Raw genomic sequence first — 18,875 nt, 5'->3', positions numbered from 1 at the left:
GTTTTATTTAGTTTTCCAAATATCCAGTCGATTGGTTATCGATTATCAGGTTAATTAAGTCGGATTTCAGGTGGTTACTTGATTTTTAAAAACGATTTTCTCAAAATAGCGTGATATCATCAGCGGATGATATTGGGAGGTGAATTATTTCGAATTTGTAGCACCATTCTCTTAAAGTACAAAGTATAATGAATATTTAAAAAAGAAATTACCTAATTTGAGTAAAAATTGATCTGTGGAAGAAATTTCGACAGAAAAACGGCTGAAAATTCCCACTTGGCGCTGGTTGAATTGAGCATTTTCTTGTTTGGACATTGTGCACAGGCATCTACAGCGAACTGAATGTTTGACAACATCGTTACAACATGATTACTAGATACAGTTGTTTCCGAACCATCACTAGAATGCACGTCCTTGTGGGTGATTTTTGTTTCTCATCGATAGCAGGAACCGGAGAGGGAACTAACGATGAAACTGCCCATTATAGAAGTCACTACATTAGGCTATTCTGCTCTATTATTTGAGTTACTCCGACACCTCCAACTCTCTTGCCATAAGCAAGCTATCTCTCAAGCTACTACAACGTAATCTTCAAGCCAGTGACGATCTCTGTGATTGTATCTCCATCGGATGACTGGAAAAATACTCTCTTTTTTAAGCCTCTCCAGGATACGGACTAAATCCTACACCGGTGTGCCCGACGATACCTTTTCCTTAAGAAGATCGAATAGCGTGATCTTTTCCATCAACACTAAGATATAAGCCTAACTTCACAGTGCAATAGTGTCATGCATCATTTAAATCTACCACTAGTTCACTCTATTGGATCTCCGATCAAAATTTCATGGCGTCTTGATCTTATTACAAAAGAAAAGATTTGAATAAGCTAGATTGTGATCAGTGTTAATTTAGAGTTTCTGATTATAAAATTTAAGAATAAAGAAATATCTTATACACAATTCTAGGATATGCAATGAGGATTAATATAGTAAAATGATTTTAAGTATGAAAATTAACACGAGCAATATTATGCATATTTATCAAAATAACAAATCCTAGGAAAATGTTCTTACATAAAAAAACCTTGTATCTAAAACAAACTTACTATTTTGTTACAAGGAAAATTGGCAATTTGGTTTCAAAAATAGAATATATTTTAATTAGCTTAGATTAACGGTTGTAGACTTTGGACAAAAAATTATATAATTAAATTATATAAAGTTTCAACAACTTGTTTATACGGGTAGCCAAAAACCCTATTACAGTAAAAGTACATGTTTCATAAAGGTATCTAAATGTGATTTACAGTAAACATCGATCAAAATATGAAATTTATCATATATTTTCATCCCGAAGGAACTTATATGTAAAATGTGGGAATTTTTGAAAGATAAATCAGTCAATCATTAATAGTTATAAATTCTCTAGTGGGATTAATAAATTTAGTAATTGTAAAGCATTATAGATAGTCAGTTCCGAGGAAGTTGAATATTGATCACAAAATCATTACTTCTTAACGGAATAAAACAATTATACATTTAGTTTGCATATTAAATTAAGTGACTCAAGATCAAAATGTAACTTAAAATTAACAGTGGACTCTGATGAGAGTCCTTTTTTATGTGCTAGCAACGACGATTACACCAATTAATCATATAATCTTGATAACTAACTGTGACTTGCTCACTTTGATATCTGGTTAATTTTATACTACGTCGAATATCTGGTGTTATTAGTCCTTTATATCCACCTTTGTGAAGAAGAGAGTCAATTGTCTCAGTATGATCCCAACCTGAAATAAGAAAGTAGAAAATAATACAATGTATATAAATATAAATTTGTAGAATTATGTCGACATGGCTATCTACTTCTAACAAAATATAATTGTATATTTGGAAGATTCCATTGATTGGTTAATCTAAACATTAATATAGAAAAAAGAACAAACAACCTACTAATACCACGAAAAAAGGCCTTTAGGATTGATACATGTTTAATTCCACTTATAGCAGAGAATTTTCTTTATAATTATATAATTTCAAGTTTCAAGTTACGTGTAGAATATAAGTACAAGTTAATGTACGGTAAATGTAATCTGAACTTCAAAAAATATCAAGTTTTGAGAAAGGACCTCGCATATATTATACGGGAAAAAATTATTCGGTCAAATTGGACGAAACTTTTGGAAAAGATAGATCATGAGGTCCTGAACAAAAGTTCTTATGGTCACAACCTATCAACATCAATACACCAGAAAAACGCTGTATGATTAGGCGATATATAAAATAAACCCTGATTCCCATAAAATATAGATCAGACTACGTATGAATTATATTTTCGATAACGTTAAATTCGAATCCGAAGCCATTTTAATCAGATCGGATTGAGGTCAAGGTAGTTTTAAGATTAAATAAAATAAATCTCGTTACAGAAATAATAACTTTATATATTATAGTTTATATATACTAATTATATGTATAGAAAACTTTTATTTTATATAAATAATACATTAACAGGTTTTATAATAAAAACAAACTATTCATATTAATATACGAGGTGTGATCAAAAAGTACGGTGAATTTTTATTTTTCTCAAAAAATATTTATTTATTCATCAATTTTTATTTTATCTCCTTCAAAGTAATCCCCCTCGGATATAATGCACTTGTGCCAACGCTTTTTCCAATCCTCAAAGCATTTCAAAAAATCATTTTTTGTGATCTTGTTTAGTTCATCCTTCGATGCCGTCTTTATCTCCTCAATCGTGGCAAAACGCCGTCCTTTCATGGGCCTCTTCAGTTTTGGGAACAAGAAGAAGTCACAGGGGGCCAGATCTGGGTAATACGGTGCCTGTGGTATCGTTACTGTGTTGGTTTTAGCCAAAAATTCGCGCACAAGCAACGATGTGTGAGCAGGGGCGTTATCATGGTGTAAAAGCCAATTTTTATTTTTCCACAAATTCGGACGTTTCTGGCGAATTGCTTCGCGCAAATTGCGCATAACTTGCAGGTAATATTCCTTATTTACTGTTCTACCCTGTGGCAAGAACTCATGATGCACCACGCGTCTGCAGTCAAAGAAAACTGTAAGCAAAACCTTTACATTTGATCGAACTTGGCGTGCTTTTTTTGGTCTTGGTGATCCAGAATGCCTCCACTGGGACGATTGAGTCTTAGTCTCGACGTCATAACCGTATACCCATGTTTCGTCACTTGTTATAACCCTGTTGAGTAAATCTGGATCATCGTTGACGTCATTCAGTAGCTCTTGGGCGATGCTCATGCGACGTTTCTTTTGGTCGAAATTGAGCAATTTCGGAACAAACTTCGCTGACACACGTCTCATGTCTAAAACACTCGTCAAAATTGATTGGCACGAACCAAATGAGATGCCAATATCATCAGTAATTTCTCTAATGGTAATTCGACGATTTCCCAACACTATTTTCTTCACTTCTTCAACATTCTCATCAGTTGTTGATGTGCTGGGGCGTCCAGAACGAGGTTTGTCGTCGGTGTCTTCTCGGCCTTCTTGGAAGAGTTTATACCACTTGTAAACATTTTTTTGGCTTAAAGTAGACTCACCGTATGCCACTTTCAGCATTTCAAGTGTTTTGGAACATTTGATTCCATTTTTCACACAAAATTTAATGCAAACTCTTTGATCCATGTTTTTAGACAGCAGCAAATCGTGGAGCACGCAAAACACTTCTAACCTTGATGCCTCTCACAAACAAACCAAACATACTACAAAGCAGAAATTTGGAACGTATGTTCTAGACGAGTGTACCGACATAACCAAATAAAAAAGTCGAAGATCGAACGGACGTAGCCCGCTAAATTTCAAAATTCACCTTACTTTTTGATCACACCTCGTACTGCCGATCACCTACTTTGGGCCCCCGCTTCAAAATTAGTCAAAACTTTAAAATTAACGTACAGAGTCCTCCGAAGGCGTGTTTGAAAGGTCTTTCCAAGAACTTTCAAATAGTATGATTTATGGATGCCATCGATTGTTTTTAATTTTTTGATTATTAGAGCATTTTTAGATTTTATCAAGCTCTATCTGAATCACTGGTCAAAAAATTATTTTCATCAAAACTGATGCGCGCACTGGCATTTTTTCCAGGAAGTGACAGTTTTTTTAAACATTTTTTATCTCTGTAAATTCCAAAAGTACAAAAAAATGTATAGGAGAAATAAATGTTTGTTTTTGTAAATGAAATACTGTACTATTATTTTTTTATTTTTTCGAAAAAATATTTTTGTCGATTTTAGAATTTTTTTTCACAGCTGGTACGCCAAAAAGATGAAAAACTATATCAAATTTTTTTTTACTCATTCAATATTATTCTATAATAAATATCATGAATTTTGCAAAAAAAAGAGAAAAATTTTTCTAAAACCAAAAAAAAGAGAAAATTCATTTTTTTGTGCAAAATTCATGATATTTATTGTGTGCAACGGTAGTCGATTCGAACAATCGATACGTACACGATTCGACATACTCGAAGTGCGAGAGCGAACGTTTAGAAGAGAGAGGAGGCGCGCGCGAGTTTAATTTTTCAGTATAGCCTCAGCTGTTGTTCGGAAAACCGCTGAAATTGTTATCTTGTTTTTTTTGCCGTTTGCCGATAGAAAGTTTTTCTGGTTTTAGTACGTGGGTGATATAGAGGAGTGAGGAAAAGCAACTGAATTAAGAGCTGCGAGGAATTGGACGAGCAACAGCCGATCCGGTAGCTAAGGTGAAATCGTCGCAGCATCCCCCGGGAGTAGAAATCGTTTACCAACATCAATTACGGCTGATCACCGTAATTGCACCGCAGGGTAGGTGCATCTCCTTTTTTCCGCGGGACAAAATACTTCCGAAAGTATTTTATTATACGTGATCGTTATCGCATTCATGCCGAGCGTTATATTTCGCGATAGAATTTCGAATTCTCTCTTTCTCTCTCTCTCCCCGGATAATTGTAAATATTATACGCGTACGCAAGTCTTTCGGCCCACCAAAGACTGTAACTTTTATTATTATAAAAGTTTTGATTTTCATTAATTTAACGGATCCGTCACCTGATATTTTTTTAAACCGATTTCATCTAGGGAATAGTGGAAAGAAATATTAGTCTATGTATACCTAAGTGAAAGCAAATGTCACAAGTCAGGTGACTTAAGGTGAGTTCAACTCAATTGGAAAGGAGACATTGGAGTATTGTGAATACACGTATGCTCATACGTGATTAACGGAGCGACGGTTAACTCTGCATCGTGGGAGATTGTTCTTAAATAAACTCAATTCGCATCAGTTAATCCATCCCGTTACATGTGGAATAATATTGAATGAGTGAAAAAAAAATTTGATGTAGTTTTTCATCTTTCTGGTGTACCAGTTCTAAATCAGTCAGAAATCAGAAAATCGGTTAGGATTTTCAAGATTTAAAAAGGCGGATTTGAGATTGTGGATTCTGTATTACTATTTCACAAGAACATTGAAGGGATTTTTTAGTGATGGATTTTTGAGATCAATTATAAAAAATCTAGACAATGTCAGATTTATTTCGATTATTTTTAATTATGGATCCATTGAACTAATAAAAAGAAGTTGAAGAGGCTTGAAAATGTTCTAACTTTTTCTTTAATTTTTTAACTTCTTTTATCTATTTATTTTTATTTTTTTATTTTTCTTTATTTAAATAAAATTTTTTATTTTTTTATTTTGTCTGATTATTAGCAAATAACTATTTAGATTTATTCAGCTACGATAATTGTGAAAACAATTTCTTTCAGGGGAAATGCAAAGTGGTACATACAGGTTATACATTTCCATTTGATTCTCTTCTAATCCTTTTTTGCACTGCAATGAACACATGATCTAATACTTATTTGCAAAAACAGGCATATGAGCTGCTTTAGAGTGTGTTTTCTTTAGAGATACTTGTGGTTTACCGTGTTGAAGTATATCTGACAAGAAAACCTTGTGAGGTGTCTGCCTTTGATTTTTATATGACTGTAATATGTTTTAAAACATAGAAAAATAAGAGATACGTATTTTTTTTATTGGCGGAGAAGTGTGTTTAAGGGGTGAAAGCAACCTTTCAAAATCACCGGCGGAAATGAACTTTTTTTAATATCTCTAAATAAAATTGAATATTGATATCATTCCAATGACAAATCGTTATAAAATGGCAGTTCTATGTCAATTGTTTATACCCTATAGGGTTACAACTAATTTTTTTAAGTACAAATATTTGTTTTTTACAACTTTTCGAGTACCGGTTTTTTAAAATCGCTTAAATAACATAAAAATATATATTTTTTAAAGAAAATGAAAAATTTTGGTCTAAGTGTTTCGGGAATTTTATCAAGAAATCGATATATGGTGGTTAACCCTATATTTAGAAAATTTCGAAGTGACTAAAAGATAATATTCCTTCGTGGAGTAGCTATAAAATTGAAAGATAAATGATGAATTCAAAGTGTGGAAACAATAAAATGACTGTTGTATGACGATTATTTATACACTAAAGTGTTAAAACTTTTAGACTTGAAAGGTTTCTATTTTCGTGTGTTCAATTCCTGTGATATCTCTTACTGATAAAATAAATGCAAAGAGATATTCTGAAAAAGAAAAACAACTTCTATAGGAAACTGTTCGCGACATATGCTCTCTGCATGTTTTTTATCGTCTGCTCAATCTGCAAGACCGTAAGCGCACGACACACATGTAGCGCACATTGTCTCCAACTGCTCATTTGGGGAAACTCAGAGAAAGCCGCGCCATTACAAGAGAAAACGCAGCGAAAGGTGCTAAAACTAATTTGAGACTTACACCTTAAAATCCTCCACGCTATGCTAATGGGCCAGTTCTTCGTGGGAGCAGCTATGACAACCGTCAATTTTGGGAAGTGCAGTCAATCCTAATAAGGAGTTCGTTACGTACGGTCTTCAATCGGATTAAAGAGCTCTGCGTAGAATCACTCTGTGCGCTATCGAACGATAGAATGTTTATTATTGTGTGCCGCCTGAAGATTAACTAGCTTGTGCGTAATCGGACTGTGTGTATGTGTGTATAGTTGTGTATCCACGTGTGTCTGTGTCTGTCAATTGTAACAGTTGATCAAGTACAACTACGCTAGGGGCTGAGGGCGGAAGTGCTGTCCCCTCAAGCGGAGAATACTCTATATTCTCCAGGGTGACCTCCAAACCTGTGGCCATAAGGCCTGTTGTTTAATCTCAGGCGATGGTGTGGCAAGGGCTGTACCCGTTCCTAAGACGTTGGGGCTACACCGTGCCTTTCCTCTGGAGGCGTTTTCCCCAATAGTGCTATTTTCATTTATTTAATGCCTGTGATAACTTCTACTCTTATCAATATAAGATTAGTGGAATTAAGCATGTCAACAATGAAAAACAACATCTATCATTAGCGTCTGACAATAAGTGTTCATGTTTCAGTTATATTAATTATACTTACTCCAATATTTGATAACAATGAGAATTAATCCAATGAATATAATTAATTTTCTACTAACAATATTCCAAGTTATGAATATACAAGAAAATAATGCTATGGATAACTTTAACAAAATGGAAGCTTGAGAATATAATGAACTTGAATATGAAGAATAAAAATTGTGAAGCGATGTCCGTTGAAGATAATATATAGTACAAATAGCCTACTAATTTTGATAAATGTATCATGGATGATGAAAAATTAAGTTATGAATACAAAAAGAAAGTAATTGAATACTGGAGATCTGCAAAGATAGGAAATTTACGCATTGACATTCTTAGAAATATAAAAAAGTATCATCTGAACGACAATTACGCCTTTGGGCAAATTAAATTAATTAAAACGATATGTATATGGAAAAAATAAATATAATTTTTGAATTTGTACTAAAAAATTTTGATAATTTAATAAAAGTAGGCAATAATATTCATGATCTTCATAAATGGGTATTGCAATCCAAGAATAATATGAGTTTTCACGATGTACCACTTAATGATTTAGATTCTTGAATATATAAATTTCAGAATAGTGGACAGAAAAATAAATAAATTTATTACAAAAAAGACTTTACATGATGAGTCAAAGTTATTATATTCGTCAATACAGATAAGATAATATCTATAACTCTGATCAATATGGATTTGAGTTAGAAATTCATTTTAAACAAACACTAACAGAAAAAGGCCCAAGAAAAGTTTAGTCTGTTGTTCAATCAATTTCTGCAACAACCCACAACTATACGATACAACTAACAATAAATGCTGCAGAAAAATTAATTTTGTCCTTTTTTTAGTTATGAGGGAAACAAAAAATTAGTTTGGACCGATAATACTAAAAAATTTATTTGAATCACCCGATGCTTACATGATGGAATGAAAATCTAGTCAATTAACTAAAAGTAAATGCAGTCTAAAAATATTTATTTTATAGGACTTTAGATGTTTTTGGTTTTAAAATATGGAAAAACTTTATAAGGTATTCTCCAATAGTGTGATTTTATTAAATGAAGATTTAGCATTTACACAAGCAGATCAAGCTTTATGTGAGGCACCTGGATGTATAAATGTTACTATTTTTAGATGTTCATGGTATTGAAAATCTTGATGCCTTAAACATTATTTCAAAGAATTTCATTAATGTACAAACTATGTATCAGAAATAATAATATTATACAATATGCTAAATTGTTTTTCAATTAAAATTATATCATTGGTGTACCTATTTAGAGTACTTTTTTAGAGTTAAATTTGTAATACAGGTTCAACTTCTTGTATTACATGTAAAAAGAATAGCAGACAAATTATTTTTATTTCCAAATATTTGGGATTTTTTTTAGGAAGAGTAGACTGCAAATAATTTATTTCAACTAAATTAAAATTTTCTTTTAGGTTATCATGTGAAAAAATATTTTCACAAAAAAATACATGAGCTACAACCCCTTAATTCATAAATAATCTTCATAACGCAGTCTGTATATAAAAAAAATTAGTATTACAATTATATGGATAATAAAATTAATTTTTAAAATATTCATAAAAATAAATTGCCTAAGAAATTTCGAAAAATTAGTGGTAGCAATCTTTTAGGGTATAAATAATTGTAATAAATCTGCCATTTGATAACAAACGATTTGACTTTAAAATTATATCAATATTGAATTTTTTTTCAGATAATAAGAAAAGTTCATTTTCAGAAGTAATTTTTAAGGCTTGTATTCACCCCTTAAACACGCTTCTCTGCCAAAAAAAAATATGTATCTCTTATTTTTTATATTCTACAACATATTACAGTTACATAAAAATCTGAGGCGGACACCTCGCAAGGGTTCTTTGTTAGACTCAACTTTGACGCTTTATACCTCTAACAGTTGGAATTTTAGTCTCGACTATTTGTTCTATCAAAAATGATCGAAATATTTTAAAGTTATCTCTGGGTTGAAATTCTTTTCTTTTTACAAAATATATGCAATAGTAATAGTGAGATCAAGAAAATACCAAAATAATTGATACCATCATTTGATTGATTTACGATTAATCTGATTTGTTGAAATAAGTTGATCAGCGTAGTCGACGTAATCCATATGTTTATCATAATCTGAACAGATTATTGGACTACTCACAGATCTTAGAGAACCAGTTTTTTGCCTATAATTTACGTTAGTTATCTCAGAGGGATTTTGATAATTAGATAAAAACGGAACAGGTTTCTGATCCATCCATTTGACCTAACTAAGACTTGAATTTGTTATCTTGAATTCACATTCTCTTATTTTCATATTTTTTTAGTTGATTTTTTATTTGCTAAGCTATTTGGTAATCCCAAACGATTTTGTCGTACTGTACCACAGGCAAAAATTTGATCTGGTTTCGCATACTTGGGAATGAAATTTCCGGGAATGAGCGATGCGAAGTTAAAAGAAGGAATCTTCAACGGACCACAAATTAGAACCTTATTTTCAGATCAGTACTTTGTTATGAGAATGAACGATACCGAGAATAAAACATGGAACAGCTTCAAAGCAATAGCACAACACTTCCTGGGAAATCAAAAAAGTGATCAGTATTAGATTCTAGTTTATGAATTGTTGGAGAATTACCAGAAATTGGGTTGCTCGATGAATTTGAAATTACATTTCCTGTATTCTCATCTGAACTATTTTCCCGCAAATCTCGGGGACTATAGTGAAGAACAAGATGAACGATTTCATCAGAATATACAAGAAATGGAACGTAGATACCAAGGAAGATGAGACATAAACGTGATAGCAGATTTCTGTTGGATGTTAAAGAGGGATACTGAAACCAAAAGAAAGAAGAGATAAAGAAATCCACTACACAGATCGCTTGAAGAGACGAGGGTTCGGTACAAACGAAGAAAATGACGAATTTCTGAAATAAGTTTACGGCAATTTTGATACAGAATCAGTTCATGCAGACGCAGAGTAATTTTTTGACTATCAAAATTTTTCTTACCGTTATTTTACAAAGGAAATTTTTTTTCTTTCGAATTGAAATTCCTATATTGTGTTCCGGATGAAAGGACAGTTTTTTCAGACTTAGGGAGCTTTGAGTTTCGAAAATTTCTAAATCCTGTTCTGCCTCAGAGAGTATGTAGAATTTTACTCTTTTAATTCAGCATTTGATACACTGATACCATTACCGCAGTTTTTCGTTTAGACAGGGAATTTTCTAGATAAGGGGTGGTTTTCTGCAGATTTAGGGGGTTGCGAATTTCGAAAACCTATAAAACATGCTCTGCACCTGAGTGTACGTGCAACTTTATTCTCTAAGCTTGGCACCGGATACTCCGATTATGTCAATCCCCGCAATTTTCTACCGTGACAAAAATTTTTCCGTATTAGACGTGGCTTTATACGAACTTAGGGGGTTGTACGGCTCTAACACACCGAAATACAACTTCAGTCTTTTAAAATACAGAACTGTAGTTGTAAATACGAGTATTACATCGGGGTCCAGCTTATCTATGAAAATGTATTATAAACGAAAGAATCCTAGTTTAGAAGGGATTTTCTGAATTTTAGAAGTTATTTACCCCGATTACAAGTGACGGGTTATAAGTGAAGAGCCTATTCTGACAGGGGATTCGGATTAAGCGCACCAGAAAACATAAGGGTACATAGGTGCCGTCTTTGGAACAGGTTCATGGTTTTTGCCTATTTTATATGCATATAAGCAATAAAAAAGGCCAAAGAGAGATGATTTAAAATATGATAAACTTTACAAATTAAAACCGCTATTAGATGATTTCAAAAAATGTTTCAAGTCACGTCAGTATCAATCTATTAACGAATCCGTGATAAAGTTCATAGTTAAAAGTACTATGAAGCAATATTTACCAGCCAAGTCAGTGAAGCGTGGATATAATTGTTGAATCTGTGCGTATCAGTCCAGTTTTATATGCGAATTCCAGATCTATACTGACAAAATAGAGAGTACCGAAGAACAGTTGGAAGCTCAAGTTATAGAAAACATTACAGGAGAACTTATAAATGGTAATCATTATATATACTTTGATAATTGTAATACTTCAAAGGAGCTGACTTTCTATTATCTCTCAAACAAGATCAAATTGTTGCTTGTGGTACAGTAAGTATCCCTAAAATTTGTCGAAACTTTCTGTCAATACTCTAGTATAGTAATATTTAAACTTTCATCATCTTTGATCTGCCATCTTAAAATTTTTAAATTTAACATCAGATCCGTAGTCATCGGTCCTGAAAATCTTGAAAACCTCTCTTTGTCTATTCTTCTACTGAAAATTTTCATATTGTTTTTAAAGAATAACCTTTCGGTTTTTGCCATTCAGGATCCACCATCTTAAATTTTGAAAATCTGACTATAATTTTTAATTAGCAACCCCAAAAACTCCCAACTAAATATTTTTATTGATGTTTTCATAAAGTAATGTTTTGGCTTCCGTTATATTAGATCCGCCATCTTGAATTTTAATAATCTGACATCGGATTTATAATCAGCAACCCCAAAAACCCTTTAATTAACATTTTCATGATCATAGGATCATTCAAAAAATGTATGCTTCAAAAGGTGAAAGTTACAACAAAACTGTCGTAGCCTTTGTTCTGATTTTTACCTCGCTATACACAAGAAAAATATCTAAATATAATTTTAATATACAGCATTAAAAAATGCTTGAAAAGACCTATTAGATAAGCTTCCGCACAGCTCTGTAGGTTTATTTCTAACCGAGATACGGAGCTTCAATGTTACAGTCGTTTTACACTTACAAAATGTCCAGTTATTATCTTGGATAGAATCCTCAAAAATAAATTTTTCCTAAAATAATTCATTTTTTTTTCAATTTATATATTTATAATTCTTAAATTACAAGCACTTGTGCTTATTTGACTGTATTTTAATATTTCACGATCAAAGGAACTATGAATGGCAAAAAATCAAGTATTGTAATATCTGCTGTTAATAGGGCCGACATTTATAAATAAATACATATTTAATAGAACAATAAATAAAAATAGTACATATATATATATGTACTATTTTTATTATATATACGAGTACACTACCATCCATAAAGATTTGCCATCCCCTTGCTGAAATCATTAAAACTTTAGAGTTTTATGGCTCAGTTTCTCTAAGGGCTAGAAAATCCTGCGGGGTCTCATTTGGAAGGTCTTGCCAAGACCTTTCAAATGTTGTAAAACATAATTGATTTTATTTGTTTTTTGTACAACTTGTGACGTCATAAACAAATTGTTTTTTTTTAATTTTTTCACATCAACTTCGACCCCGATTTATTTATATAACGGATTCTACGATGGAAAAACTGTATAAGCCATTCGATAGAGCTTTCAAAAAGCTACAAAATCCATATCCGGAAAATTTTTTTACCTTTATTTTTTATGAGCTATATGGTGTTTTATACAAAAACAAAGATTTTCAAAAAATGGGCTGTATTTTTTTTATTTTCAACTCTAAAGAAAAAACTCTCAGAAGAAAAAATGTAGTATTTTGCAAGAGCTATCAAATGCGCCACTCAGAATTTAAAAAAAAAATTTTTTTTACCACGTTTTTTAGAATTGAAATTTTTCTAGAAAAAAAACTGAAATTACATATATTTAATAAAATTAGTAAGTAACTAGTATTTATAACTGAATGGGCTTACAAACAATGATAACAAGTGTAACAGGCTGCCGTTTAGTCTACAATCTCTTAAACGTACCTTTATAATTACTAAACGACGCCTTGTTATCTCTGTGCTCAAAGCACATCAACCTACCTTGCCTCGGAGTGCGCCTGCGCAGAGTCTCTTCACTATTCCGAGCTGGGTTCCCCCAACTCACCGCCTGGCGGCGCTGTCGCCCTTGCTAGTAGCGCTCGTGCGGCCGCCGCTGGAACCTAAGTTGACGATTCCCGCCTACCGATATTCGTGTGATTCGTGCTACGCTACCGGCGAATTCGAATCAACTATAAACAAATATAGACGCGACCTCCGGACAAAGGAAAAACACAATAACGACTGCTTGACTTAATAAAGATTAATACTCACTTTATTTAACCGTTTCAATTACACGGGGGTTTTGCCGAGAGACTTGCGCACGCTTGCGCGGATGACAACACACGCTAAATGAGAGAGAGAGAGAGAAAACCGCGATTACCGCGAACTAACCGCTCGCACGCAACAACTAATTACCTCGCGCACGCTGCGCGGGACCGCTCGCTATAACAATAATAAAAAGGGGGAAGGTGCACCTACCGCGAGAACGATGAGGATACGGTGGCCAACCGTATCCGAATGACAAATCGCTGAAACGCCGCTTCGCTGCTCGCCGCACCGCCGCGATTACTGTTGCTGCTGTTGTTGTTGCTGCTACTGCTGTTGCTGCTATTGCTGCTGCTGCTGTTGCTGCTACTGTTGCTGCTGCTGTTGCTGCTACTATCGCTGCTGCTAGCACACCGCACGCAAGTTCGCACCTCTGACCTCGCACTTCGTACCACCAAAACGAAAAACTTGGAACGGCTCGGGAACAGAGGTTAGCTCGACACAGGTGGACTGAGTGACACAGTCATACTGCCGGTCGGAGCCTCCCCTCCCGGTCATTGCCCCTACGCGCTCTCTCTCTCTCGCGAACCGAATGCGGCTCCTCTCGTTTAGCCGCTCATTAACCTCGCGCGAGTCTCGATTTTCGAACGATTTTCGGTGATCGTTGCACAAGATACATTTATTGAACCATAATTTATTACTTACTCAGAATAGATTAACATAATTTGTTTACAATTTTTCTACAAAATTTATTTATTACAACGTTTCAATAATAACATAACAATAATAATTTCATTTTTTATAATACTAATAACGCTTGTAATTAATATATTATCACAATCTGAATATAAATTTCAGTTGTAAACAAAAACGAAACAATACTAATTATTTAAACATTTTTTTCATCGAAATGTTCACCTTTGTTTGCTATAACTACTTTACAAATTCGAGGCATTCGTGCTACAAGTTTCTCTAAAGTTTCTGCACTTATTTTTGTCCACTCATTTTCTAAGATATTCCAAAGATCCTTCTGGGAAGTAGGTCCTACCTTCCTTACAGCTCTATCTAGATCATCCCACAATAGTTCGATAGGGTTAAGATCAGGAGAGTACGGTGGCCATTCCATCACAACTAATTTTTTTTTCTTCTCCAATTGAGCAAGATAACTTTTACATAACTTTGAAGTATGCTTTGGGTCGTTATTTTGTTGGAACGTAAATTTGCGACCAATTATTCTTGTTCCGGAAGATACAACATTTTTTTCAAGAATTTTTTTGTAACCTTCTTTTTTCAACTTGCCATCAATTTTAAGAAGGTCATCAACCTTAGAACCACCAAAACAACCCCATACCATTAGTGAGCCGCCACTATGTTTAACCGAAGCACACATATTTTTCTCTAAATGTTTTTGCTTATTTTTTCTCCGCACAAAACATCTACGTTTACTACCAAAAACCTCGAATTTGCTCTCATCAGACCACAAAACTTTTTTCCAATCATCAATGGTCCAAATTTTATGTTTTCTGGCCCAAGCCAATCGTTTCTTTTTATTAATCGGTTTTAGTAAAGGCTTTTTAATTGCTATTCGACCGTATAGTCCATCTTCATGAAGTCGTCTCTTTATCGTAGTAACACTAAGTTTAACATCATAAGCTTTTTGAGTTTCAACAGCAAGTTCGGGTGCCGTGAGTCTTGGATTATGTGTACTTGTACTATAAATGTGTTTATCAGTAGCGCTCGTAGTTTTTCTAGACCTTCCTGAAATTTTTTTGTTTTTGATATTTCCTTAAGTTATGAATTTTTTAATGTTATAATCAACTGTTCTTCTTGGAATATTCAAAATTTTGGAAATATCATTATTACTTTTATTCACTTTATGCAAGGCTACTATCTCAGATCGCTCTTCAATGCTTAAGTTTCTTTTTTTCGTCATTTCTAATGAACAAAAAATACATGCGTAATTTACTGACTAGATTGGACACATTGATATTTCACTCATTAAAGCTGATAAGAGACTGAATTTCCATACGTATTCTTTGCTATATGTATACATTCATGAAAGTTAAGTAAATGAAACCACGTAAACACTCAGTGATTATCACAGTGATTATCGGTACTCTCATAAAACTAAAAGTTTTGATGATTTCAGCAAGGGGATGGCAAATCTTTATGGACGGTAGTGTATATAAGCAAATTAAATTTCTACTTTTAAGTAAACGAAGCAAATCATTATTTTACTTTTTTTTGTCTCTTATTTAATGCTTTACATAGTTTTCTATCCACTCAATCATATAAAGAGTTTAAATAATATTAAATTTTGTAGTACTTTCAATTTGTATTTTTTAGTATAAACTATTATATAGTTTGTGCTATTTTCTAATCAAAAGTATAACACTTAAACAAGTATAAAAACTGCGTTCGTGTTTTGTTTAATTGGTTATTTCATAACGTCTTGTCTGTTTTATAGAAAAACAAACTAAAAAAAGTAGTGACATTCAATTTTGGTATTTCTTTCTTTTGATAGCCAACATCACCCAATTTCGAATATTATTAATTGTTATGTTCGCTTTTGAAGGTGACTTTGCTAAAAATTTGCCACATGTATTGGGTGATGGTTCTTTACCAGTGTGACATCGGGGTCACTTTCAGGTACGTCTGAGGAAGACGTGTTTCTCAGGTTGCTCTGATTTGGCTTGCGCACAGCGCATAAGCCGGGACGAGCAATATTGTTACGAGAGAAAAACTCCTGTCAGGACTGTGATAACAAAGTGTTATCACGAACACACCAGACACTCGCTTAATGTGTTCTTTAAAAGGGTAGAGAAGTTCGCCAGACGCTCGCTTAATGAACTTCTCAAAAGGGGGAAGAGGTTCACCAGACACTTGCTTAATGAAACTCTGACTATTGGAAACGGACAGAAAAGAAAGTGAGAGACAGGAACTAAAAAGTTTAACTTACTTTTCTTTTATTTTTCCTTCTTGTTTCTTTATTTCACGGTTGAGTACCACACACACACACTGTAAGATTTGTCCGGTAGTCCCTTGACGATCCGTTGTCGGGTGTTTTGCTTCTGGAGTTATTGGCTTGCTGACTTCTACTACTGTTGTCCTCGGATAACTGGGGTGGAACTCCTCTAATTTTCACGGGGGCCTCCTTTTATGCCCTTTCGCACCAGCATCCCACTCTTAAATTTTGATCCTTTTAGGCAGGAGGAACTTAAAATTTTCCTTGCTTAATTGGCTGGAAAATTTAGGGAGTGTTCCAAGCGTGGGTGAAATTCGGGCCCTAATTGGTCGGGGGCGGAGCGTCCGGGAGTGGCCTTATTTAAGCGCTTTGGGCCCTCTTCGCATAGATGGCCCTCTATGTACTATTTTGACCTTTAATTATTTAACTAATTTTATTTAAAATCAATTGTGTGTGTGGTACTCTAATTTTACAAAAATATCTCTTAATCTATAATAAAACTAAAGTACAGAACAAAAGTCAAGAACTATATTCATCGGAAAACAACCAGTCTATTAATAGTTTTAACTATTAATTAACTATTAAAAACCTTAAGAAATGCTGAAAAATCAGAGTAAATTATTATAAATATAGTCATTAACCTTCGTTCAAACCACTCTTTTCTAAAACAAAGTTGAGCGCATTCGACAATTAATCATACAAAATTCGTAATAAACAGAGAATCCTAATAAATACGGAAAGATAATGAATTATTCCCATATTTATATTTAGGTATAAAATTAAAATATATCCGAGCAATAAACAAAAACTATTAATTAAAATAGTCCTTGTTGATTATTCGAATGTTACTTACAATAGATAAATTTCACGATTTTTTAAGAGACTTGCAAGCAACTGTGCTTCCTTTAATTTAAAAGAAATTAGTAATATTGAGAAACAATTATTTAAGATAAAATAATAGTACTATCGGCAGGATGCACATGTCCGCTGCAGATCTCTACTTTCTAAAGATGATCACAATCTGGCTACTCCGGATAACGCGAACGTAAAATCGCTCTGATTGTCCCCAGCATCCGAAAATTGCCAGATGTGCGAGCCGAAAACTGCCGTTCAAAGGAAAAATTGTCTTTATTCAGCTGTACGCAGTTTTTCATCTTAATTTACGAGCTAAGTGTGTGGTCGGTATTTTTTTGTCTTATTATTTTTTTTTTTTGAGCCGCCGTTACACCAGCATCAATATATTTTCCAAAAACTGCATAAATAAAAGATGGTATGGTATTTCTTTCTGATAAATTTTTCACTCCTTTTTTGGCTTTTATTTTCCTTTGCATGTGTATCCAACTTCTAATTTGAGCTTCTTTTCTGTTTCTCAAAATGTCATCTTTAGTCTCTGAGATGAATTTTTGTAGTTCTGCAACTGAAGGAACTGGATGATCCTCGCTGAGGTAATTAGGAAAACTTGTCAAAAGAACATTTATTTGTTTCTGTTTCCATGCAACTTTTTTTCCTGGCCTTGGTGATCCTAGAAAAAAAAATAAAAAATGAAAATCTACCTTATAATGGTAATAAAATTGTCAAACTAATCAAATTAATTTGGTACATGACTATTAAAGATAATATATTAAAATGAGTTAAAATATGTAAATATATTAATATATTAAAATAATATTAAAATCTATTTGAATTATTTTTAGTAAGAAATAGTAATTTTTTGTATTAAATTGAAAATAATATATGAAAATTTGATTTTTAAATTAGCATTTAAATTTGTCATAAAAAATAATCCAAGCTGTACATATAGTATCGAAAATAAAGTTGTCATGTCAACAAATTAATGGTTAAAGATTAAAGAAAAAAAAAACATTTTGAAATGTTGGCTATACCTAAGTCAATAGTAGAGAAATAGTCTAGCTGTATAGTTGAGTGACTGCGGTCATCTGAGATAGGTTCTTGTATCGACGTTTCTTGTTTATTAGCAATTACTCACTCGAATCATTCGTAGGTGAAGAAGATTTTTCTCCAGATTGAGATTCTTTCATAAGTCTGTTAACGAATATATCTCTTTCAAAAATAGCTTGACGATAGTTTTGGTAATGAATTTTAGGAGTATACCTCATAAAAGATGACAAATCTTCTAATCCTTTATTATCTATACCTCTACGTTCTCTATCAGTAGCTATTTGTTTGCGAAAACCAGTACCTCTTAGAGTTGAAGGCTCTGCTGCATTACATAAATTAGCAAACTTAGCCATTAGATGACTCAACTTAATACTTGTAAACTGGTTATTCACATCATGAATATTTGCAAAAACAAAAGGGTTGTCCTTTGAAATTTTAGCTTAAAATCTCCTTTTTATAAGCAGTAA

General features: G+C 33.1%; 1 protein-coding gene across 2 annotated transcripts in view; it reads right to left on the bottom strand.

The window, feature by feature from the left end:
* Positions 1-1,021: 1,021 nt before the first annotated feature.
* Positions 1,022-18,875, bottom strand: part of LOC131663355 (nuclear protein AMMECR1) — a 274,431-nt gene continuing 256,577 nt past the window's right edge. For both annotated transcript variants that reach the window (XM_058933720.1, XM_058933722.1), the window contains one exon: positions 1,022-1,792. In XM_058933720.1, the coding sequence (XP_058789703.1) occupies positions 1,626-1,792 (167 nt within the window). In that variant the 3' untranslated portion in view covers positions 1,022-1,625. The remainder of the gene's footprint in view (positions 1,793-18,875) is intronic.

The sequence above is a fragment of the Phymastichus coffea genome, unplaced genomic scaffold (assembly GCF_024137745.1).
Source record: "Phymastichus coffea isolate CEN01 unplaced genomic scaffold, Cenicafe_Pcof_1.1 PCOF00002, whole genome shotgun sequence".
Lineage (NCBI taxonomy): Eukaryota > Metazoa > Arthropoda > Insecta > Hymenoptera > Eulophidae > Phymastichus > Phymastichus coffea.
This window is presented reverse-complemented; position numbering and strand designations above follow the sequence as displayed.